Below are 26,468 nucleotides of genomic sequence, written 5' to 3' on the forward strand. Positions count from 1 at the left end.
TCTTCTCCTGCAGCAATACCACGTCAGGGGAGTGTTGCCGTATGAACTGATTGACCATGCCCCTTTTGATTTTGTTCCCCAACCCATTCACATTCCAGCTAAGCACGGTTATCCCCGACCTCCTCCCACTATCCGCCATTGAACTGGTATAGAATCGTCGCATTAGCCACATTATCTCCTGATGTTTGAAATGAATAAAATAAACACTGAAACAAACCCCCAAACAGTGCAAAATTCCCGACCCTGGATCCCCCCTCCCTCCCTGCACCCCTGCTTGCGGCTTACGCCCATCCCCAACTGGCAGTGTGCCTGTCTCCCCACACTCACACTCAACACTCTAACGACATATAGTAACGGGGAGGAGAATCGATGTACTACGCACCCCCTAGCTCTGATCCAATCATTAATCCAGCATTTCGGAGTCATCCCCTCGCCCGCCACGGACCCGCGTCCACATCTCTATACCACAGTGGGGACAGCCTCCCAGTTGACCATTTTCTCAGTGTCTCATTCCCACCCTCCACTCTCACTCGCCCACCTGCTGGTCCCCTTCCCCCTCCTGACTATGTCTCTCCGACTCAGTCGAGTGGAAGCAATCAATCCAATCTGCCGCCACCCCAGGATTGTCGAAGAACCAGGTTTTCCCCCTCGCCCCCACTCTCAATCTCGCTGGTAACATCATTCCATATCGCAAGCCCTTGTCTCTCAGTTTCTTCTTCACCGGCAGGAAGCTTTGACGTTGTTTCTGCACGAGTTGTGTAAAGTCTGGAAAGATGGAGAGTGAGACATTTTCATATTGGAGGGGGTCCCCTCGTGCGGGCCGCCTGCAGTATTACATCTCGGTCCCTAAAATTTAGGACCCTCTCAATCATCGGCCGGGGAGGAGCACTGGGCTTGGGCCTGCCCCCTGGCACTCTGTGAGCTCATTCGACAGTGAATAAATTCCCCAGTCCCTTGGGTTTAAGATGGTTGAGAATAAGGTCCTTGGCAAATAGATCCGGTGCCGGGTCCTCCGCCTTCTCAGGGACCCCAAGGATGCGTATAATATTCCATCTGCCCCTCCCCTCAAAATCGTCCAGCTTCTTATCCATCCGAGAAGCTTTGAGATCACATACCTCCTGCTGAAGTTGCGTCATATCACCTATCAGGCTGGCAGTCTTTATGTCTAAGGACTTGACCTTCTCATTTGCTTTGGCGAGGTCCGCACGGATAAGGTTGACTTCTATTGTCACAGTGTCCAGTTTGCGGTCAAGAGACCCCATCTTCTGCCTTAAGGAAGCCTGGACTCCTTCGATAGCTGCCGTCACATCTGATAGTGTTAGCTCAGTCGGCGTGTCCGAGGAGTCACCACTCGTCATTTGGGACCTTTTTGCCTCCACTGGTGATCCTTTAGGCATGGTATATCTGTCCAATTTGTTGGATTGGACTTGCTTAGCACCTCTCGAGGATCTGGACAGAGTTTTGTCTGGATCTCCCCTGGCCGCCATATTAGTCACCTCCCGGTGGGACTCGCCGCTCCGGCTCAGCTTCAAATCTCAGTAGTCCAAGTTGATAATGAGGCCCGGGGCGGCAGCAAAAACTGGGCGATGTGCCCAAATGTATTGAGGAGGCTGGCCACGTCTGCGACCAGATCCACCACGGAACCGGACTTCTGTATCAGCTCCAGCACCAACCTCCGCCCCCTGTCAGCACAAGGAGGGAGAGTAGTGCGTCTGTAAGTGCCTCTGTCATCCTCACCATGCCCGAGATGGGCAGGGCTCTCACCCTCACGACCCCCGGCCCCCGGTCTGCCAGTCTCTAGGCGTCTTCTGCGCAGGGCAGCCGGTACAACTTCAACCGTGACTGCCTCTAAAGGTACTTTTTCTCTCCTAAGACCAAAAAAAACCTGGGAAGTGTCACGTTGGCCATTTAGGTCTATTCCCATGGGCTAAAGAAAAGCTATCGAGGGGGCAGGGGGGGCTGTAGGATAGAATACAACACAGGGGCCCAGGAAAGCAAAGAAGGTAAAGAAAAGGAATAATAAGATGCCTAAAATTCATGTCATGGATCGCATTGAAACGCTTGTGGATGAGTGTGGAAGTATAATAGTGGCAGACCCTGTTGTAAGCTTAGACACCACCAACACACAGAATGATGAACCTGATAAACACCCTAAGTTAACCCATATCCACATACCCCAGATGTTTCTCAAATTGCCTTGCTCGAATACCTCTACTGGTAACAAAGAGGTGTCTTTTAGACAGTCTAGCCCAGATCCCGTTATCCTCTTGCCCTCTCAGACACTTCCCCAGCCCTTGACACAGCACAGGCCGAGTCATTGGGAGCCTACCGTTATAGTTTGCTCCAATTGTTTCTCTGCCTTGGTCGATGAATCCGCTTCTCCCGATGATCTAACTACCCAGGTCTCAATGGAAGTCCCGAATGAAGCACAAGTGGAGTGTGGGGTAGACTTAAGCGCTAGGACTTCGATCTTAATATCAATCATAAACTCTCTAACAATAGAGGTGAGGGACCTGAAATCTCTAGTCTCAGACCTAAGAGCTTCTGTAAAGTCCCTAGCGTCGTACCATATGTCATGCAAATCAATAGTTACTTCCCAGTCCCCTGATTCATTGCCAAAAAGTCCTAACCCAGCAGGTAAAACAGGCCGGCAATCAATCACCCTACACACACTATCCCAACCCATCAACTAGCTTTGCCTAGTGAGACAGAATGGAAGAGGCCCTGACAGACCTAGAGGTCACCCTTAAGATACCCATAATCTACGAGAAAACTATTAGCAACCTGGGAACCTTTTTCCGTACAACTGCCGGAACCGGGCCCCATACTTCGCGCAGGAAGCCTTGTGCTAATGATATGTGGTACATGAATACTTGTAGACGCAAAAAATCTGCCCTGATTCTGGCTGTTAAAAGTAAGTCTCCCCTCAGGATTCGGTCAGCAAGAAGGGAGTATAAGGTGGTAGTGTCCAAAGCTAAGAAAGAGTGAGAAGAGCAGCACTGACTAGCCTTGAAAACAGCCAGCATGGGGAAGGATGTTACCCACTTCTGGAACTTGATTAGCAGCAAGACGCGGCCTGATTCTGAATCAATCACTAACAATATATTACGTCAAACCTGGTATGACCACTTCCTGAAACTTTATTTTGATGCAGACGAAGTTTCGTGGGAAGGCCCAGCCATCGATCTCAGAACAGGCTCTGGGGAACCTAACAGACATTCTTTCTCTGAACTGGAGGTGGAAACCGCCATTCGGCGAATTGTTCCAGCAAAGGCAGCGGGTCCCGATGGCCTCCCCGGGGATCTCCTCCGTGCAGACCCTGTAAAATGGGCAAAATGTATTACCATCTTAATTAATGCCATCGATACCGGCTTCCCTATTCCTGATTCCTAGAAGGGAGCTGAGGTCGTCCCAATTTTTAGAAAGGGGGCCAGGGACGACCCTGCCAATTATCGCCCAATAAGCCTGATCGATTCAGTTCAAAAAGTTGTCGGCCGGGTGGTGCTGGAGAGGATCTTGGCAGGGGCAGATGAAAACAGGGTCCATCCGATTACCAAGCAGGCTTTAGGGGAGGCACCGGGACAATTGAACAGGCGTTCAGGTTACTCCTCCTTAACTGGAAGGTGGTCCAGAAAGGCAAAGGCAGCCTTTATCTTGCATTCATCGACCTAAAGACTACCTTTGACCTGGTCCCTCGTGGGCGCTTGTGGCAGGTGCTAGCTGAGCAGGGGGTCCCTAGGAACATCTTGAACATGCTAGTTCGCCTTCATGAAGACAACTATGCCCAAGTGAGATGGGGTTCTCAAGGGCAAAAAAACGCTTGCATACCAGTGAACTTGGGCGTACGCCAGGGATGTGTACTAGCTCCCACCCTATTCTCTCTGTATGTGAATGGGGTGGTTGAATATTTACAACGAATACCATCTGATGCTCCAGCCCTGGCGGACGAAAAAATTCCCACCCTCCTGTTCGCTGACGATACCCTCCTCATCTCAAAGACCCCGAAGGGCCTGCAGAGTCTCTTGGTCAGCTTTCAATCATTCTGCACCGACCGAGGGCTGGTCATTAACACGACGAAAACAAAGTTCCTAGTGCTAAACCCGCCAAGGACACTTAGGAACCCACCCCTACTAAATCGCGTCCCATTAGAGCGGGTTACCACATTCGATTACTTAGGCATTTGTAGTACCGATTCCATGCTCTGGAGCTCTCACATGCAAAAAATGCTCCTGAATCATAAAAGGGTAGCGGTGGAAATACTTAAATAACATCGCTCTTCAATGAGCAGACCAATCGCCCTCGCCATCGCTATCTACAAGGCTAGAGGAGTGAGTTCGGCCCTTTACGGCGCCGAACTCTGGGGTTTTACCAACACAGATCAAATTGTTAGATCAGAAAATACATTTTTAAAAGAGCTAATGATGCTCCCCCAGAGGACCCTCACTAAGCCTTTACTGCAAGACCTAGGGTGCCACTCACTCAGAGATTTTGCAAGACTTTGCCCCCTCCTGTTGTAGGCCCGCTTATGGCGGACACCAGAATTGTCAAAATAAGCAGCGGGGTTAAGCGAAGTAATGAGTTTGGATGGGAGGCACAAGATCAAATGGTTAAAAGATGTAAAAAAACTCTTGCATGATCTAGATCCGGGGTCTCCAACCGGTCGACCGCAGGCTACCAGTAGCTCGCGGAGACCCCAGAAGTAGCTCGTGTACCCCTTCATGGGCTATTAGCTTTTCTGGCTCCATTTGCCCGCCCTCACCCAAACTAGCCGCTCGGATTGGAGCCAGGGTGGGGGCGGGCGAAGAGGATGACGCTCCTCTCCTGGAGCTGCAGACTCTTCTCGTGAGAGTCTGACTCCTGTGACGTCATTGTTACCTGAAAACGTGCTGGCAACGCACTGTCTGCCATTGTGCGATGGGTGCCAGTGCTGAGCAGTACGGAGCAGAGACGTGACTTCGACCACAGGTAAGCTCAATGGACGAGCAGATAGTTTAGTGACATAGGAATCTGTTTTTTTTAATGCATGTTATGTTGAATAATGTTGAATAATTCACCGACACGCCAGGCACAGGCACAAAAAACGTGTGGGGCAGAAGGGCACAAAAAACGAAGCAAAAACGAGTAGAACAGAGGGCAGAAAGGCACAAAAACGAGGGGAAAACGGGTGAAACAGAGGGCAGAAAGGCACAAAAAACGAGGGGAAAATGAGTGAAACAGAGGGCAGAAAGGCATAAAAAATGAGTGGCACAGAGGGCACAAGGGCACAAAAAACAAGGGGAAAACAAGTGAAACCGAGGGCGGAAAGGCACAAAAAATTAGGGGAAAACGAATGAAACAGAAGGGCACAAAAAACGAGGGGAAAACGAGTGAAACGGGCAGAAAGGCACAAAAAACGAGTGGCACAGAGGGCAGAAGGGCACAAAAAACGAAGCAAAAACGAGTGGAACAGAGGGCAGAAAGGCACAAAAACGAGGGGAAAACAAGTGAAACAGAGGGAAGAAGGGCACAAAAACAAAGGGAAAACGAGTAAAACGGGGCAGAAAGGCACAAAAAACGAGTGGCACAGAGGGCAGAAGGGCACAAAAAACGAAGCAAAAACGAGTGGAACAGAGGGCAGAAAGGCACAAAAACGAGGGGAAAACAAGTGAAACAGAGGGCAGAAGGGCACAAAAAACAAGGGGAAAACGAGTGAAACAGAGGGCAGAAAGGCACAGTATGGGCTCTGATGAAATTAGGCTTAAAGTCAATGAAACTGGACGTGGGGTGTCTCTCGGAAAAATGGGCAAGTTGCTTTGGGTTCAGTAGCTAACAACAATTTTCACTGGCCAGAAGTAGCTCTGACTACACAAAAGGTTGGAGACCCCTGATCTAGATCTTAACGAGGCATGGATAAATAGAACCTCTCCACCCAAGGCAGAAATTAAGAAGGCGTACTGGTTTTGGGTCAGTAAGAAGGGTCTCCTCAATCCCAAATAGGTAGGCTGACAAAGGAGTTCATGCAACACAAGCACCTTACTCGTTTTGAACCCTACCTAGATGTCATACAAAAACCATATGATAGAGCCCTGTATTTTGAGTTCAGGGTAGGCTCACTTCCTATACGAGAGCTGACTGCGCATTGGAAGCCTCCCTATCAAACATCAGCCTCCTGCCCAAGCTGTGAGGCTACTCTCGAGTCAATTGCACATGTTATGTTTGCTTGTCCAGCCTAGAAAGCGCCAAGGGAGCACTGGCTCAAACCAGTTTGCAAACAGTTGGGTACCCGCAGCCACCACGTCGCGCTTTAGATCCGACGCACTGGATCTCTATGTTTGTGGATTCTCTAAATTTCTAAGATGGGCATGGAGTATTGGATCAAGAAACTTGAATGCTAATTCTTAAATACTCCTGTTGCTATGTGTCTCCCGTTCTCTATACATTGCACTTTTTTCTACGCTGAAAATGTTATTTTTACTATTTATTACTTGGTTTTTAATGGTTTTTGCTAGTCAAATAATTTTGGTACATCAACTACTTGTTAAAATGTATTCTGTTTTTAATTGTATAGCTTTTTATTCTGGATTATACAGCTTTTAAGATATGTTTTTTATCAAAAGAAAGCTATTATGATGATTATGAAAACTTCAGGGGGCAGATGCAGAAAGGTACCGGATGCCCTCAAGGATCAGACCCCAGCAAAACAATACTTGACGTTCCAAAGGGCCCGCAGGCCGACGTCGCCGGTCACCACCACTCCTCGCTGACAGTAGCGCCGCTCCCAGATGTCTTCCACTCAGTACTGGGGGGGGAGCACCCCCAGCTCCACGGGACTCAATAGCACTCCCACAGCGGGCTTGTCTGGATACTCCTAGCCGCCGGCTCCGCAGTGGACCCACCGCCTTCCAGCCACCAGCTTCACACTGTGTCTTGTCTTCTCTGCCCCCCCGGGCGCCGCTCCTCACTGAGCTCCGCTCCGGTCCCCATCACCACAGCGGGACCGGAGACACAAACAGAACCCCCAGTAGCACCACCGCCAGCGGGTGGCAGCCTTATATGCGCAATGTCTTTTCTCCTTCTCCTCTCGTGGGCCGGCCCGGACACTTCCGGTTGCCGGCACCGCTGCGCTCCGGCCACCGACGTCACTCGGGTCCCAGGGCTCGTCCGCCCCACAGGCCGCAACTACTTCTCGATGCGACTCCGGCCCCCATCACCGCAGCGGGACCGGAGAAACGGTCGGGACTTCAGCGGCACCGCGAAAGCGGGTGGCACACTCCGACCCCAGGATATTCAACAGGATCACCGAGCTGGGCGGCTAGCTACGCGGAGCCGAGGTCCTAGGCGACCATCATGCTCCATGCGTAGCTTCTCCTCCCTTTTTTGTTTTTTCAATTTACCATTGTTTGGTACAGTCTGAACCAAACATGCATTTTTCTAGTTTGCAAGTAGTGTAGATATTCATAATAAACACAAACATTTAAAGGTTTTAGATTCTTCTTCAGAACCCCCTTTTAATGTATCAAATGAGTGCCTGTCATTCCATAGGCACTTTATTCCAAGTATGTCTACAGATGGCTCCCAATTATCTAATCCAGGGCCTTTGCTTATTATCCAGAACCAATTTATTTCCAAATTAACCCTTCATTCAGTCTGGGTCTTCAGAATGCAGGTGGTAGCTGAATTTCACAAACCATGCTTTCATTCCAAGTGATAGGTAGAACACTCCAAATTTTAGGCTATTTGGTTCTGAGCTATACCTGGATGAATTCAATAGAGAGCAGAGCAGATTATATTGTGCTAAATCAAGTGCTTTTTCTGACAACCTGTTAGCTCCTCTAAACCATAGGTTAATTATAGTAGACATTTGCTTTTAACTACATGCATTGTGGGATTTGTAGTCAGGCTGAAGAGATCCAAGTAGAAAGGGCATTTACTAATTTAACTGACTTAGTCTTCAACTAAGTAATATGTTCTCTAAAATCATTTTTCTTCCAAAGCTGGATTCCCAAATGGCAGAGCTAGGGGAAGGCCCTGACATCTAAATGTTACACTCTATTTCTGTTTACTTATATAAAAAGTTACAATACTGGTTTTGGACAATTAATAGATTTTTATATTTTAATAACACCCCTATTGATCAATCTTAGTATAGTCCAGCTCACTGGGCAACTTAACATCTGTGGTGTATAGGTTAAACAACAGGGAGGCAAGCACACAGCTGTCAGAGATCCCTAGACCTATCCAGGATGCAGAATACAATTAATTTTAATAATGGGCCCAAATGTTTGAATTGCACATAAGTGTGTGTGTGGCTTTTTAGATAGTACATTAACCAACATTCTCCTTCTTTATTTAACAGTGATTTTTTGAAAGGCACTTCCTTGCTCTTTTTGAAGTCATCCTAATACTCCAGGCGAGCAGGTGGAGAACTCTATACTAACATGATTCTTTCAGCACCCGCAGGTGCCTGTATCAGTGTTCACTCACTGTGCATTTCAGTATTTCAGTTGAAGGAGTGATTTTGCTCATCAAATCTACTTATTTCACTGTCACTAGTGTTTCCAATCCACGATTTTAATCTTTAAAAACTTCTTTCAGCACCTGAGGTAGAGAAGTTACCTGAGTTTGTAGCAGTGCCTCTGAGATATCTAATTTTTTAGAATGTCAGTTTAATGAAGTGTATGTGGAATTCAAGGTGCGACATAATTTCGGAATCACTGAAACCACCAATATATATCAGTCTTCACCTGCAGGCCCAAGTTCTAAATTATCTTCTATATAATCTGCATTTATGGGTGGGCTATCCGCTTCTGACCCCTTAGTGTCAATTAACATCCCCTTTATACACAGACGTGGGTCATTCAAAATTCCCTACGGTACTCTTTTCTCAGGACTCTAACTGAGACGAACGTTTGTAGTTCCTGACTTGTCCTCTGGCAAAGGCTCTATTCATGAGATACTGGTTAGATCTGGAAGCCGAATGGTGATGCTCTTTGTGCATTCTCATGCATCAAGTGTCCTGCTGTCGTACATCTGCAGCCGAAATTCAGGTTTGAGGCATGTGTGCTGTTGATACACATGCTTTCCATACTCCTGCCATCTAGTATTCAGATGTTTGCAAGTTGTTTTTCTTTGAAGAAATCTTTCCTAGTCACGAGGTAAGGTGACTCCTCCTTTCGGTGATAGTGTGCATGGACATTGACTCCATTGTTAGTTTTCGTTTTTCCGCCATCGTGTTTGGAGGGATATTGCTGCGCTCCATTTCGAAACTGTTCTTCGAGTTCCCCTCGGTGCGCAATCCTCTCTACCCTAGACAGTAGATATGACAGGGAACACTGGGATGAAATGAAGCAGTTGCTCCAATATATCCCAGAGGAGCATAGAGCAAAAGTGCAAGATTTGGTGAATGAAAGAAAAGCTAATTTCCTATTCTTCAATAACATGTGCTCTAGATGCTGCTGATAACACAGCTTTGGAGGTCAACTCTAGCGTCTTACTCAGGAGACATGCTTATTTATTTTAATTGCACTATTTGACAAAAAAAATCTCTTTGGTCCTGAGGTCTATCAGGCGCTTATGAAAATAAAGGACACTGAAGTGGCTAAGTCTATGGGACTGCTCTAGCCTCCTTCAAACCGAGGCTCCTTTTGTCGCTCCTTTTACAGAGCAGGGTCCAAAACCACACACCTCAGACCAGAATACCTTCTCTTACAAAGGTAATAACCAGTCCTGCTCCTCAAAAGGATTTTTTAGAGAAGGATATCGAGGAAACAACTCTAAAGGCAGGGGCAGAGGCACCACACCCCTTAACTCCCCTTCCCCTAATAAGCAGTGACTTCCCCCCACGCTTCCCTCCAACCATACTACACTTGTCGGGGGAAGACTTCAACAGTTTCTCTCCATTTGGCAATCTATAACAATTGGCAAATGAGTGATCGGAATTATCCTACATTGTTTACCTCTAATCCTCCAAACATTCCGCCTTGCGCTCACACATTGTCTCCAGACCATTTGCAGTTGCTCAAAAAGGAATTGCGATCTATCTTATTAAAAGCAGCTATAGAACCAGTTCCAGTACAGTACCAAGGTTCAGGGGTTTACTCTTTCTATTTTCTGAACCATAAAAAGGATAGGTCCTTAAGACCTAATCTGGATCTCAGAGAGTTAAAGAATATATATATACTGTCAGAGCACTTTCACATGGTAACACTTCAACAGGTAAATCCACTTTTACAAAAGAGAGATTTTATGTCTACTCTAGACTTAAGACTCCTATTTTCATGTTCTAATTCATCCAGCTCATCGCAAAAACCTCAGATTTGTGATAGCAGGCAAACCTTACCAATTCAAAGTACTCCAGTTTGGAGTGACTACTGCTCCCAGAGAATTTGCCGAATGCCTGGCGGTAGTCGGAGTACCTAGGGGCCAGTCTAGACCCTATCAAAACTCTAGCTTCTCATAATGTAGCCAGAATTCACAACTTTCAGTCTATGATAGTACAATTTCAATCCAACCAATCATTACCAGCCAGAGTGTTCATGCAACTGCTGGGAATGATGGCGTCTTGCATCGCAATTGTACCCCATGCAAGACTCCACATGCGTCCCCTACAAGAGTGCTTAGCACGTCGGTGGAATCATTCGCGCGGTCAATTAACCGATCTAGTGTTGGTAGACGGCCACACCCATCACTCTTTGCAGTGGTGGAACCCACAAAATTTATCAAAAAGACGCCCTTTCATCGACCCTGTTCCAGAGATTGTGCTCACATCAGACGTACCTCTGACAGGAAGGGGTGCCCATCTTCAGCATTACACAATAAAAGACCTGTGGAGCAACTAGCACAAAAGTCTCCATATCAACTATCTAGAGCTTCTAGCGCTCAAAGCTTTTCAGACTCCCCTAATAGACAAAGCTATCCTAGCCTGGACAGACATGATAGCAATGTACTATGTACAAACACAGGGGGGACACACACTCTCCAACTGTCACGCCTCTCTCAAGTCATTTGGAATTGGGCAATGCATCACAAAATATATCTTCTGGCAGAACACCTCCCAGGGGTAAAAAATCCTCAGCAGAGGAGGCAGCAAATTTACTAGTGGGAGCCTCATCCCCAAGTTCTCCTTCCATACTTCCAACGATGTGGATTCCCATAAATAGACCTGTTCGCCACAGTCGACAACGCAAAATGCCCAAACTTCGTCTCCAGGTTCCCACACCCACTCTCCGAAGACAATGCCCTATTAATGAACTGGTCAGGGATATTTGCCGCTTTCCCACTCATTCCATTTCTGGTTCAGAGGATAGGGCAAAAATCCTTCACACTGATTCTAGTAGCTCCCACATGGGCCAGTCTACCATGGTTCACCACCCTCTTGAAGCTGTCAGTAGTTCCACATCAAAAGCTGCATCTCACTTCCAGGCTTCACACTCAGAACCATGGAGAAATTAGGTATCCAAATCCCAAAGAACTAAACCTAGCAATTTGGCCTCTGAAATCAGAGTTTGGATATTTAAATCTACCACCAGATTGTAGGACTATTCTGAAAGAAGCAAGAAAGCCCACTACTAGAGCACGTTATGCAGCACAGTGGAAAAGATGTACTGTCCACTGTAATCACAATAAAATCAATTTTATAGATGCTTCTGTACAAAACATTGTTACCTGTTGCACTTACAGCAAACTGGACCGGCTTATACATCTGCAGCGGTAGCTGCGTATTTGCAAAACAGACAGCATTTATCCCTATTCAAAGTTCCTGTAATCAAAGCCTTCATGGAAGTCTTGAAAAGGGTAATAGCACTAGTAATTCCCCCTGCACCAGTGTGGAATCTTAACATTGTCCTTACAAGACTCATGGGTCTATCGTTTGAACCTTTGCATAATTGTTCTTTAAGGTTTCTTTCATGGAAGGTTGCTTACCTCATTGCAATCACTTCATTGAGGAGAGTTGGTGAACTACAGGCATTAACCTTAAAGGGAATCTTCTTTCAACTCCATAAAGACAGGGTACTTCTTCGCACCAATCCCAAATTCCTTCCCAAAGTAGTTTCTGGCAGAGCGAGCTCTTCAAACGCTTGATGTTAAGAGCCTTATTGTATTACATAGAAAGGACCAAAGATTTTTGCAAAACAAAACAAATGTTTGTTGCATTTAGTCCGCCTCACAAAGACAATCCCAACTCCAATCTGGCATTTTAAAATGGATCAGTAAATGCATTCAAACATGCTATGCTAAAGCTAAAATAACTTTATCCATACCCCCTAGAGCGCATTCTACTTGCAAAATAGGGCCTATTATGGCATTTTAGGTAACATTCCTCTAGCTGACATATGTAAAGCAGCTATATGGTCTACATCAAAAATATTTACCAAACACTATTGTGTAGATGGGTTAGCACGTCAACAAGCTAATGGAGGCCAAGCAGTACTTAAAACACTGTTTCAAACATCTACAGGTAGTCTATACAAAGCATGTGTATCTACAGCACACATGCCTCAAACTGATTTTGTTACTTATTCAGGAAGCATCTGTTCCTGGCATGTAGAGCTGTAGATTCACATACGCCCACCCGCCTCCCTGGGCACCTGTAGTTGTTTCGGTTCTTGTTTATACATTCATACGCATGGACATCTCTATGCTACACTTACTTACTCCATTCTCACCCTCTTGCAGTAAAACAATCTAACAGTGGGGTCAATGCCCATGCGCACTATCACCGAAAGGAAGAGTCACCTTACTTTGTGACGATGAAAGACTTCTTTGAAGAAAAACAACTTGCAAACATCCGGACCCAATACTAGATTGCAGGAGTATGCAAAGCATGTTAATCTACAGCTCTACATGCTAAGAAAAAAGGCTTAATGGGTAAGTAACATAATCCTTTTTGCACTCTGGTTCATCAATTGTAATCCAGCCGCAGACTTTGCTCTCCCTTTTTTCAGTTTTTTCTCCTTTGCTGTTATAATATGGTATTGGGTTACAGGTTGACAATGGGGATAACTTAATACAAGCCTAAAATGCACACGTTAAAAGCTGCTAAAACAATTCAAAAGTGCACATTGCTACACCGAATCTATTTGGTATAGTGCATGCTCCCAATTAATTTGCCGTTAGATCTTTGTGTGCATTTAGGATGTGAAAGTTTGTAATGAAGTACCCCTCTGCCAAACTCTAAATCCAGTCTTTTGTATAGCTAGTATGAAGGTTGATACAATCATGCATCCAATTAGTCCTCAGTGCAAAGACTTAAAAATATGTATTCCAGTTTGTTAGAATTGGAAACTCTCCCCTGGGACCAGATAGACCACCAACTCGTTCTTCAATGTTAACATAACGTTTTCGTACATTGGAATAATTTTTTATCATTCTCAAAGTTGGACGCTGTGGTGGTATTTGTTTTTTTGTGTGACTTATCCAAAAAGGAATTAGATGTGGACTCGTTATTTGTTAAATGAATTGTAAACACGCTGTATACTTCCTTTTTGCATAAGGATTGTCTGTGTTTTGCTTTTTTAAGGATGGCAAATTTGAGCTACATAAAAAATTTCCGGTTCTGTTCCACTGTGAAGGATGAGTTAGGGTACTGCTTGACCTCTGTTGAAGCCGCAGTTGAATATATTCGCCAAGGAAACCTGTCTGAAAAGTCATCTGTGAGTAACCCCTTTTGCCCTTTTAAACTTAAATGATTGTACGATAATACTTCTAGAGTTCATGCTAAAATGCTGTGTAATAGAGGAGCTTGAAAACGAAATTGCAATTTTGTTAGTGTTCGAACATATCTTAGCACTTAATCCAGTGATCCCCTCTCTTCAATTTTAAAATGTCCTACATTCCAATCAACAAACAAGCTTCCAATATCCCATTCTGAAGTCACGTTTTGCCTAATTTATAGGGTGTTTGGCAGCATGCTAGGATATTTATTGGTGGGATTTTTAGTGTATAACCAATGTTTGTACATTCCATGTCCGGTTTTTTAGGTCGAAGCCTACCGGACAGAACAGCTGTCTTCTTTAACAACATGTTAGGAACATTTGGAAAACTTCCCTGGGAATGCACTCTTCCCATGACTTACCATTGGCGTTGTGTTTGTTTTGTAACTCACATTTGCTTGCTTTCAATTTGCTGGCCTTATTTGTTTTCGGCTGTCCAGCCTGAGCTCAACCCTTCTGTGGTTCACACCCTATTTACGGTATCCTTCCACCGGTGCTTGATTTCCGTAAACAGGCCTTTGAATTTTGTTTCTCTCTTGTCACATTTACTGTACATTCTAAGACAAAGGTCAAATGTCAGGCTCTGTGTTCATAGGGAGCTAGGTGGTGTCTTTTTTTTCCCCTCTGACTTTGAAGAGAGAGGATTTATGTGACAATCATTCTTGCAACGGGGGGGGGGGGTGCTGGAAAAAAGGCTGCACAATGTTTTTTTTTCTAGCTCACAACAAAATGTAAATGTTTATAAATGAATTGTGCACATATTGCAGAATATATCAGAATTTAGGAAGTTCAAATGAGGCACATTCTTGGTAATTCTGAAATGTGATAAAAACAAATTTTTTAATACGATAAAAAAAAAAAGCAGTCAATAGATGACGTTACCACATATTATTATAGTTTGTGCTCAGTATAGTTTTATCAGTAAAGCTATGTCTGAACAAATGTAATGGTCATTTCAATTGAAGATATTTTGTTTGTAATGGCTGAGTGCTACCACACCATGCATACTCCACTTTACCCCACTTTGCAGCACTCAAAGCAACTGGACTCCACTCTGCACTGCTCCACTCTACGTGTCACCTCTACGCCACACCACATTGCACCAATGCATGCAACTTCACTCTACGCCTCTGTACTCTTCACCACTCTATGCCAATGCACTCTACCCCACCCCATTCTACTCTACGATGCACCACTGCTCTTTACACCACTCCAGTCAAGGACACTCCACTGTACCCTGCACCCCTCCACTCTATGCCATTCTACTCTACAACACTGCACTCTACTCTGTACCACTCCACTCTACACCAGTGCACTCCATGGCAATCCATTTTACTGCACTCTAATCTACACTGCACCACTGTATTCAGCGCCACTGCACTCTGTGTCACTATATTCTACTGTGCACCACTCCACAACAATCCACTCTGTGCTGCTCTACTCTGCGCCACTGTATTTTACTCTAATCACTGCACTCTGTGCCACTTTGCTCCATGCCAAGGCACTTTACATCACTGCAGTCTATGCCACTGTTCTCTACGCCAATCTACTGTGCACCACTGCACTCTACGCCACTCTACACCATTGTACTCTGCGCCATTCTGTTCTATTCTACTCTGTTCCACTTACCCTATGCCACTGCTCTCTATACCACTCTACCCTACACTATTGCAATCTAGGACACTCTGTTCTGCAACATTGCACTCTCTGCCACTTAACGCTATGCCATTCTACTCTGTGCCACTTCACTCTATGCCTCTCTACACATCTCTACTCTACTTCTTAAACCTGGCTTTTCCAGAAGATTATACAATACACTGGCTCAGAGAGGCACATATTTAGTAGCATACAATATGCACACAAATCACACAGATTATTAAGGAGACTTGTCTTCATAGAAAAATCTTCTTTATTCTTGATCCACACAGCCAACGCGTTTCATCCCAGCGGACTTCATCAGGGCTAACGCGGAAATTTCTATTCCACGTCCTAGCAAATCGATGAGTAATCCTCCAGTGTTCAATTCTTATACAGATATCCTTATCATATTGGGATTCACTACAAGGTATCTAATGCTTGCAATATGGCTCAAATAGTCTGTTTCCGGCTCCAAAAAGGTTCAGTGCAATGCACCTTATTAGTTAGTTCCAAATTCCGTACTTTGTTTCGCATACGACGCCAACGGTGATGTGATAGTCCACCCAGGTCCGAAAACACGAAGGTTAACTGGTAACCACTCCTCTTTGCCTGTTTTTCCCGCTAGCGCTGGGATGCCTTAGGGTAGCCATGCGCTCAAGAAATGGTAATTATTATTAATATTATGCACTGTGCTACACTCCAAACCAAGCCACTCCACTCAATGCCACTCTTCTCTGTACCACTCCACGCCATTACTCTGTGCCACTGCACCTCTCCACTCTACCCTGCACTGCGCCACTTCACCCTTCTTTGAAACAATCTACTCTATGCCACTGCACTATACCCACTCTTTGCCCCTCCACTGTTCACCACTCCACTCTGCCACTCTACTCTATGCTGTCCCACTTTACTCTACTTTGAACCAGTCTACTCCACACCACTGCGCTATACGTCACTCTACTCTAAACCACTGCACTCTCTGCCAATGTCCTCTACACAGCTTTACTCAAAACCAATGCACTCTACGCCACTGCAGTCTGCACCTCTGCACTCTCGCCACTGCATGCTACTCTACACCATTGGAGTGTACATCACTGCACGTTACACCATTGAACTCTACGTCACTGCATTCTATTCTACTCTTCACCACTGTACTCTATGCCATTGTTCTCTGCACAACTCTTCTCTGCACCACTCTACACCACTACACTCTAGGCCACCCCACTTCACTCTACAACACTCTACTCTGCAAGACTGCACTATCCATCACTGGACTCTACCCCACTCTACTGGATTCTACAACAATGAACTCTATTCCACTACACTCTGTGCCTATCTACTCGAAACACTCCACTCAATCCCAATGCTCTCTACTCTGTACCACTTCATTCCAGTGCACTCTGCACCACTACTCTATGCCACCACACTCTACCATGGATCACTCCATTCTCCCCTTCACTATTCCACATCACTCTACTCTGAAACTATCTACTCCATGCCGCTCCACTCTGCTTTTCACCATTGTACTCTACACCAGTGCGTTCTTCCCACTCTACTAAACCTCTGCACTCTCTGCCTGCCAATGCACTCTATACCACTATACTCAAAACCAATACACTCTGCACTACTGCACTCTGCACCACTATACTGTACAACACACTACGCCACTGCACTCTACACTACTCTACACCATTGCACACTACGTCCTTCTACATCATTGCACACAATGCCTCTGTATTTGACTCTGCACCACTGTATTCTACTCCATTGCTCTCTACTCTACACCACGGCACTCTACACTATACCAGGGGATTCTACGACACTCTTTTCTGCAAGTCTGCTCCCTCCGCCACTGTACTCTGCACCAATGCACTCTATGCCACTGCACTGTACTCTACACCACTCAACTCTGTACCACTTTACATCACTCAGCGCCACTGCACTCTACCTCACCCTGATCTACCCTGCACTACTGCACTTTACCCTGCACCTCTCCACTCTACCCTACCCTGCACCACTTCACTCTATGCCACTTCACTCTACTCTGACAAGTCTATTCTATTCCACTGTGCTCTACGCCTCCACCCTGCGCCACTCCACCCTGCGCTGCTTCATTCTACGCTGCTTCACTCTACGCTGCGGCACTCTGCTCTACTCGACACCATTCTACACAATTGCACTCTGTCAATGCGGTCTATCACTTTACTCAAAACCAAGGCACTCTATGCCACTGTGCCCCCTGCCAATCTACTCTGTACTTTACACCACTTCACTCTAAGTCACTCCTGGACACTCCACTCCATGATGCTGCACTCTAGGACGCTCTACTCTATTAAACACAACTCCACTCAATCTTCACTCCACTTTGTGCCACTCCACTACACCCACTTTATGCCATATTTTGCTTTATTCGGTGTCATAATGAAAGGTATCCATAAAAGCAGTCACACAAGTTAAAACATCTTTCAAGTACATTTCATTACAAACGTTAAGAGCTGTACATTTAAAACCATCACTTCAGGTTATAAACGATTCTCTGCCAGCGAGGTGTTCCTGTTTGTTGGATATGCAACAAGGTCCATACTATTTTTTTTTTAATGTAAAAATATACAATAATTTCAATCCTAGATTCCAAAGTACAGTTATTCAGATTATGTTTAGTCGACAGGCCCCTAAATTATGTTTTACAATAGATATGTTCTAGATATTAGTTAAAATCATACTTTTTCCAACATAGAAAGCGGCCCATAGAAATTAGGACATTTCACAGCAAATTTCGGGGGAAGGCAAAGATAGTCAACAGGTAGGCAGGGCGGCATTGTGTAAAGCTTTGGTGTTTTATGATAGGTAAAATATACAGCTTCCTTTGGGGTGCATAAAATTTACATGAAGGAACCAGCTGCATGGTACTTTGGGGCATCCTACTGTCGCAAAGACAATTTGACAAATTTGTGGACCAATCGTTCATAATAGGAAAAGTGTATAGTCGATGGAATCTATCTAATCTTAAGCATGTAAGAACAAATCTGTCCTGCGAATTTAAAACGGCTTTAAGATAAGGCTTTATATTAAAAGAAGTTGAAATCAATTGATTGTGAAGAACGGAAGGTTTTGGGAGTTCGGATATCAGGTCGAGGTTCTCCAAATGTGTGACTCTGGATTCTCAAAATATTCTAAATGATCCCTGTCCTTGAGAAACAGTTGTACATTGTACACTATCAATGGAATGGACAAATGTGAAGTTGATTTAAGGCAATCCACAATCAGCGATCTATTAAAAGCTGTCTACTCTGATGTCCAGATTTTGTGCCAGAGTAAAATAGGTTCGACTTTAATTGTGTTTGTAAGTAAGGGTATGCCAAGTTCCAAGTGTAATACATGTACTGATGTACTTTTTGGAGTTGCCAGGACATATCTCAAATATTCATTTTCTACTGCTTGCAGCTCTGGACATGTCTTGTGTCTCCATATGCCGGCCCTATAAAGTGTTATACTAGTACATTTTGTTTTATAGATCTTCATCATATGAGGGTTTGTTCCCAGACGATTAGCAAAACATCTCAGTGCCCAGCAGGCCTTGATAAATAGGCTCCTTCTGTTTTCAATGGCCTTCCTCCACAGCCCCTCCTTATCAAACAGAACTCCGAGATAGGAGAAGGTCTCGTAAACCCTATTTTAGATCTATTTATTACTATGGGTCTACATTTATTACTGTTTTTACCACGCCTCATAATGAATGTCTGGTTGACTTTAAGCCCTAGATTCTACATATAATTCACAAAGTTGTTGATCAGTGATTGCAAGGCGAGTGGTGTACGTGCCATGAGGACAGCATTGTCAACATAGAAGAGGGCCAGGACTGGGCGTAATTCGATTTGCAGAAGATCTTTTACTACTGCCACTAGTTCCTCCTCCACACTGTGTGTGTATATATATATCTATATATCTATATTAGGAAGGGGGCCAGGACGCACCCCTGTCTCACTCATCTCTCCACGCTGAAGATGTCTGTACTTTCTCCATTTACACCAAATCTAACCTTGGCTCTGCACCCAGTGTATAGGTCTCGTAAAAGCCAATTATCGATATTCCCACATCCATGTCACTCAGTTTTTGCCATAATTTTTTGTGTATTACACAATCCAAGGTTGATGAAAGGTCGACAAAGGCTAAATACATCTGCCCCTTTTTGATCTGAACATATTTGCCAATGAGCAGGCTTAAATTGAGACTGTTGTATAGTCCAAATCCCGGAGCGGAACCCATAATGTAGGTCAGATAATTTGTCGAGCAGCTCTTCCCACTGTTGTAATCTGTCCAAGATTAACCTTTACTAGGGAGTCTATGAAGGAGATTGGCCTATAGCAAACTGGATTTAGGCGGTCTCCTTTCTTGTAAATGGGGACAATGATTGATTCTCCCCAAGATGGTAGGAATCCCACTTTACAACTAGCTCTTAGAACAGAGTGGCATTTTACGCCACTCTGACACTACTCCACTCCACGATGCTCTACGCAACTCCCTCTACGCTACTCCATGCCACTTTACTTCCCTCTGTTCTGTGACACACTGCTGCACTCCATTCCACTCCTCTTCCTCCTCTCTGCGCCACTCTACTGCTATCTACAAAACACTACTCCACTCTATGCCACTGCACCGTACAACACTCTATGCAACACCACTCCACTCTGACACTGTACTCCACTCAACTCTATGCCCCTCGACAACCTCGGAGTTGACCATAGGTAAAGTCATGATGACTGTGATGTTGACTGTAAGCCCACAATACCCCCAATGCATCACCATCATTTCATAGGTTTTTTTCCCCTCTCCACCAGGCTGGGGAAAACTTGTGTGGATTGGGTCTAATTTTTCTTGTAGGTATAGAGTGCAATAAAATGTTGGCCTAATTGCAATTGAAAGTTTGCATCAGTTGACGAGCATGAAGTATATACATTGCAGTGATTTTGCAGGCCGTCATGTCTGAGGCAGTCATTCGCATGTCATGTTGTTCGGGCTAATGTCACAGCTGTGACACGGTCCATTGCATGTCTGTGGGGCTATAGCAGAACTCCGATGGCAGGCCTGTATGGCTAGGGCTCAGTCAATCACATGGAAATCTAGCAAGGTTGAGGGATTTGTATACCACGATCATCCGAAAGTAGCATAGCCTGTGAGTAGCTGGGGAGTGGAGTCGGGATCACAAGATTGGACGGAACCAGCAGGCTGTAATTCATTTTAGGCAAAGGCATTTTCCATTCCCCACTGTTTTCTCTAGTGGTAACCACAGGGCTGGCTTGATTCCCCTCACTCCTGTGACCTGGCCTGACATCAGTAGACCAGGGCAACACACGCTTTGAGCTCATTATGTTGTGGCTTAAAAATCATGACATCATGAGTTATATTATCATTCAGTGATGTAGCAAAAAGTGTTTTTTGCACTGTGCAGTTCTGACTAGCACAGGCAGGCTGTTACACTCAATTTTAAATTACCTTTACAAAACTAAATCTTCACACCAACTACGCTCTATAAGAAGGATTAGCGTTACAAACACTGGAGTAACCCAAAAATCATCACCAGACCTGGGCATAATGTGGGAATGAAAGACTATTGGTCCGTGACTTCTTTTAGTGTCAAATAAATTCTGAATTTATCTAATATGTGTTCAACACAGATATTGAATAACCCATGGGGAGACACTACGTTCCAGGAATCTATTCACCATACTCAATTAATGTCAAACAAATGCACCAAAAACAGTTATAATCAAATAATGTCTGTTTATTCTATGCATATAGAATCCAAATCACAATTGAGTATTTTAGATATAAGGTTGCAAAAGATGGGGGGGGTGGGGAGACAGGATAGTGTGGGCTCGTAATAGGGAAGTGAGGGGGACTGTACAGAAAAATACACAAATCAAGTATTTTCAAAAACAGACTGGTAAAGCATACCAGTACAAGGAGACCGGTCCAGCAAGAAACAATTTTACATTACTTTATATGTGTGTGTGTGTGTGTGTGTGTGTGTGTGTGTGTGTGTGTGTATATATTTACCTACTGGCAGTCGCCAGTAGGTAGTTATAGTTAGGATCTACTTTCCATAGGAAATCCGCAACATTCTATTGGGAATAACTTTGGCGCCGGTGGACGAATCTTCGTGAATTTCTCAAAGTTCGTGGCGCTCCGCTCCTTCCCTGAAAATGTTGGGGGGATTCGTCAAGCGGGGGCCGAGATAAAAGGGGGGTCCCAAAACGTGTTTTCCCCATGTTAATTTCCATAGGGCGGTCAAACTCACTATTAGACCGAACGGCTGAATGGATTTCCACCAAACTTGGCAAAATTGTAGGGACTGGTAGCCCGGTGTGCCTTTGCTATGTCTCAAGATATGTGCTCCAGTGGATTTTGAGTAATTTAGGTTAAAAAAAATATATGTTCGAGGCATATGGGCTGCAGATGGTACATTATGAATAGATCGCCATCTGGTGTTGGGCTCGGATGATTGCACTTGTTTTTCTCTTGGAGAGTCTTTTGTAGCTTGGTGACTCCTCCTTTAGTTGCTAGTTCGCATGGGCATCGGCTCCATCCTTAGATTGTTTTTTTCCGCCATCGGGTTCGGATGAGGATCGAAGCGCTCCAGATCGACTTCGGAAAGAAGTAAACTTTCGGCGCGAACTCCCTTTCCAATTCGACGGTATTGTTATCGAACGCGATTTCATTTCCATTCCGACGCGTTTCGATTCCAACATCAAAGAAAAACTTTGATCTACGTCGACGAACAGGAGGCCTTTCTCGACGTGGTCAAGCCCGGAGTCCATGGAAAGGACTCCATTTAAGAAATGTCCAACGTGTGATGCTAAGTTCCCACACAAGGACCTACACGAGGTGTGCAACCTCTGCCTGTCGCCTGAACACGAATCCAGGGACTGCGAAGCCTGTGCAGCATTCTCTTCCAAGTCGACGATTAGAAACCGTCGAGCTCGAAGACACGAGGTTTCCAGAATGCAGTCGGAGGCGATCCCGGAGCTGTTCGAAGACCAGAACCTCGAAGAAGAAGAAGAGGATCAGGAAGAACAGTCGGGGTCGGAAGGGGACGAGTCGGAGGTCGAGGAATTCGACGTTCAACAAACCGTGAGTGACGACGTCCCCTTACCAAAAAACCGACCCCGTGTGGTAACGACCCCGCCTTCGAGCCCGGTCAAACCGCAGAAGAAAGTTACTGACGCCCCGCCAACAAAACTGAAACCGAAACTCTCGGCCTCCCACCATGTCGGATCCGAGAAACGGTCGACATCGACTTCGACACCGAAGCTTCATGCAAGGGAAAGCTCGGCATCGAAACACTCCATGTCGAAACCGAAACATTCTTCGACGTCGAAGACTCATTCGACACCGAAAAAATCGGACTCGAGCAAATCCTCGGTGCCGAAGACACCAAATATTGACGATCGGAAGCAAAGGCACCTTTCGGAACCAAAAGCTTCGGTACCGATACATGATCAACAAACGGATCCGAAACAAAAGATTTTGTTTATTGATCCACAAACTGGCAAAGTGGTGACGAAGAAGAGGAAGAATGAACAGCTAGAAGACAACGCTCTTGCTTCTAAGAAGAGAACAATGGGGACAAATACAACTCCTCCTACTTCTCCTCAACCTAAAGTCACACCCTCTTCTCCTATTCCTCACACTATGCCAACTACTCCTCCACCTTGTACACCGAGACCATCCACACCTCACACAGATGTAGACAGTGACACAGGGGAGGGAGAACCTCATGGGGATGATGACTCTATCCCAGATGAGGAAGATCCATGGGAGAATTATAACGCAGGGTCAGATAATGACAACAACCCGCAGTTATATCCCTCAAAACCTTCACCACCTGATGATAACACAGGTTTTGTACAGCTCATTAATAGGGCAGCAAAATATCATAAGGTAGAACTACATGCAGAACCTCAAGTAGAGGATTTCTTATTAGAGACACTACCTACTGCACAAAGAACATCAGGTACTCTACTTATGCTAAAAGGTCTTCTCAGTCACACAGCGGACATATTTAAAGACCCAGTGAGGGCTAGGGTGTTGAACCCAAGAATTGATAAAAAATATAAGACAGCCCCAAAGGACCCAATATTTATCAAGGGACAGGTACCTTTGGACTCGCTTGTAGTTTCCAATGCTCGCAAAAGAGCAAACTCATTATCTACAGGAGAAGCCCCTCCACCTGATAAGGAGTCAAAATTAATAGATGCATCAGGAAAAAGAGTAGCATCACAAGCGGCAAACAGCTGGGGCATAGCCAATACACAAGCGCTACTTGCAAGCTATGATAGGGCCCATTATGATGAGTTAGAAAAGCTCATCACACATCTCCCTAAAGAACATCAGAAAAGAGCAGATCAGCTTATACAAGAAGGAAAGATAATAACTAACACTTCCATTAAATGCGCACTGGACGCAGCAGACACTGCAGCAAGATCCATCAACACCAGTATCATGATAAGAAGACATGCATGGCTTAGAGTCTCAGGGTTCAAACAAGAAGTACAAACATCTTTATTGAACCAACCTTTTGATCAGAAGACACTTTTCAGCTCAGGCACAGATGAGACCTTAGAAAAGATGAAAAAGGACACAGAAACGGCTAAGTCAATGGGAGCATTACAACAGCCAACACAAAGGGGTTCCTTTCGTAGATCCACCTATAGAGGGGGCTCAAAAAGTACAGGAACAAGTCAGCAATCTACCTCTTTTACGCCAACATCACCCAGAGGTAATTCAAGAGGTGGTTACAGAGGTAACAAGAACAAGGGTAGAGGTCGCGGAAATAATAACCGTAACTCCCCAACCCCAAAACAGTGACTTAATACAACTCCCCCCAGACCACATAACACCGGTCGGGGGACGTCTATCACAGTTCCTACCTGTCTGAGAAAACATCACATCAGACAAGTGGGTGAGACAAATTATCCAACATGGTTATTGCCTAGAACTCACAGATACCCCACCAAACATCCCCCCCAAACAGCGTCCAATGAGTCAAGACCATCTGACTTTGTTAAAAGAAGAAGTACTATCTCTGCTACAAAAGCATGCCATAGAGAAGGTTCCAAAACACCAACAAGGGACAGGAGTATACTCTCTATACTTCCTAATCCCCAAAAAAGACGGGTCTCTAAGACCAATCTTAGACCTCAGACCTCTCAATGCATACATAAATTCGGAACATTTCCACATGGTCACGCTCCAACAAGTACTTCCTTTACTGAAGAAAGGGGACTTTCTTTCTACACTGGATCTAAAAGATGCTTACTTTCAAATCCCAATTCACAAAGCCCACAGGAAATACCTAAGGTTTGTAGTGGAAGGACAACATTATCAGTTCAAAGTCCTTCCGTTTGGGGTCACAACGGCACCAAGAGTGTTCACAAAATGCCTAGCAGTGGTTGCAGCACATCTAAGAAGACAACAAATACATGTCTTCCTTTACTTGGACGATTGGTTCATAAAGGCCAAGTCACAAAAAGAATGCCTTCAGAACACACAGAAGACCATTCAATTACTGCACCACCTAGGGTTTACAGTGAACTACAAAAAATCCCACTTACAACCAAACAGGATTCAACAATACCTAGGGGCTACTATAGACACAGAAAGAGCCAAAGCATACCCCAATCCAATCAGGATACAAACAATGGTCATGTTGATACAAAGATTTCAACCACAACACTCACTACCAGCACAAGTGTTTATGCAACTGTTAGGCATGATGTCCTCCTGCATACTACTAATACCACATGCCAGACTACAAATGCGTCCACTACAGGAGTGTCTAGCGACACAGTGGAATCAGGCTCACGGTCAGATTACAGATCTGGTGTTGGTAGACGACTGTACGCATCGCTCTCTGAAGTGGTGGAACACAACAAACATTTCCAAGGGACGGTCGTTCCTAGAACCGATTCCACAACTGATACTGACAGCAGACGCATCGCTCTCCGGATGGGGAGCGCATATGGACAAATACACAGTGCAGGGGAAATGGAGTGTGCAGCAGAAGAAACTGCACATCAACTACTTAGAACTACTAGCAATATTTCTAGAATTAAAAGCTTTCCAAATACAAATAACCAACAAAGCAGTCCTGATCAGAACAGACAACATGACTGCAATGTATTATATTCAAAAACAGGGGGGACACACTCTCTCCAACTATCCAAACTAGCACAGGACATTTGGAGATGGGCCATTCCTCAAAAGATCTATCTGTTAGCAGAACACCTACCAGGAGTTCAAAATCAGATAGCAGACATCCTAAGCAGAGAGTCAGAACAAGTACACGAATGGGAGCTGCACGACCAGATACTGCAGCCATTCTTCCAAAGATGGGGGCAACCAGAGATAGATCTCTTTGCCAATCATCAGAACGCAAAATGCCAAAACTTCGCAAGCAGGTACCCACACCACCTGTCTCAGGGCAATGCGCTATGGATAAATTGGTCCAACAAATTTGCTTACGCTTTTCCCCCTCTCCCACTAATTCCATTAGTGGTTCGGAAACTGCAACAGCACTCAAGGACAATGATACTAGTAGCACCCACGTGGGCAAGACAGCCGTGGTTCACCACGCTACTGCAACTCTCACAGGTACCACATCAAAAGCTAAGATTATTACCCATGCACCTTACACAGAACCATGGAGAAATAATGCACCCAGATCCCAAACAATTGAACCTAGCGATCTGGCTCCTGAGGTCATAGAGTTTGGATATTTAGACTTACCTACAGAATGTATGGAAATCATTAAACAAGCAAGACGTCCTACCACCAGAGCATGCTATGCAGCAAAATGGAAAAGGTTTGCTGTACACTGTAACAGTAATCACATCAACCCTCTGGACGCATCCACTAAACAGATTATTTGCTATTTACTACACTTGCAGCAATGTAACTTAGCATATACCTCTATCAGAGTTCATCTCGCAGCTATAGCGGCGTACCTACAAAACAGACAACATCTTTCCCTGTTTAAAGTACCAGCAATTAAAGCTTTCATGGAAGGACTCAGAAGAGTCATTCCACCAAGACTACCACCTTCCCCAGTCTGGAATCTCAACATAGTACTCACCAGAC

At 45.0% G+C, this 26,468-nt stretch overlaps 1 protein-coding gene across 3 annotated transcripts in view; it reads left to right on the forward strand.

Annotated features, from left to right (window-relative positions):
• Positions 1-26,468, forward strand: part of ANKRD27 (ankyrin repeat domain 27) — a 719,886-nt gene that overhangs the window by 245,582 nt on the left and 447,836 nt on the right. For all 3 annotated transcript variants that reach the window (XM_086945455.1, XM_086945456.1, XM_086945457.1), the window contains one exon: positions 13,499-13,631. In XM_086945455.1, coding sequence (XP_086801581.1) covers positions 13,499-13,631 — 133 coding nt within the window. The remainder of the gene's footprint in view (positions 1-13,498; positions 13,632-26,468) is intronic.

Source organism: Lissotriton vulgaris, chromosome 12, assembly GCF_964263255.1.
Source record: "Lissotriton vulgaris chromosome 12, aLisVul1.2, whole genome shotgun sequence".
NCBI classification, from domain to species: Eukaryota; Metazoa; Chordata; class Amphibia; order Caudata; family Salamandridae; genus Lissotriton; species Lissotriton vulgaris.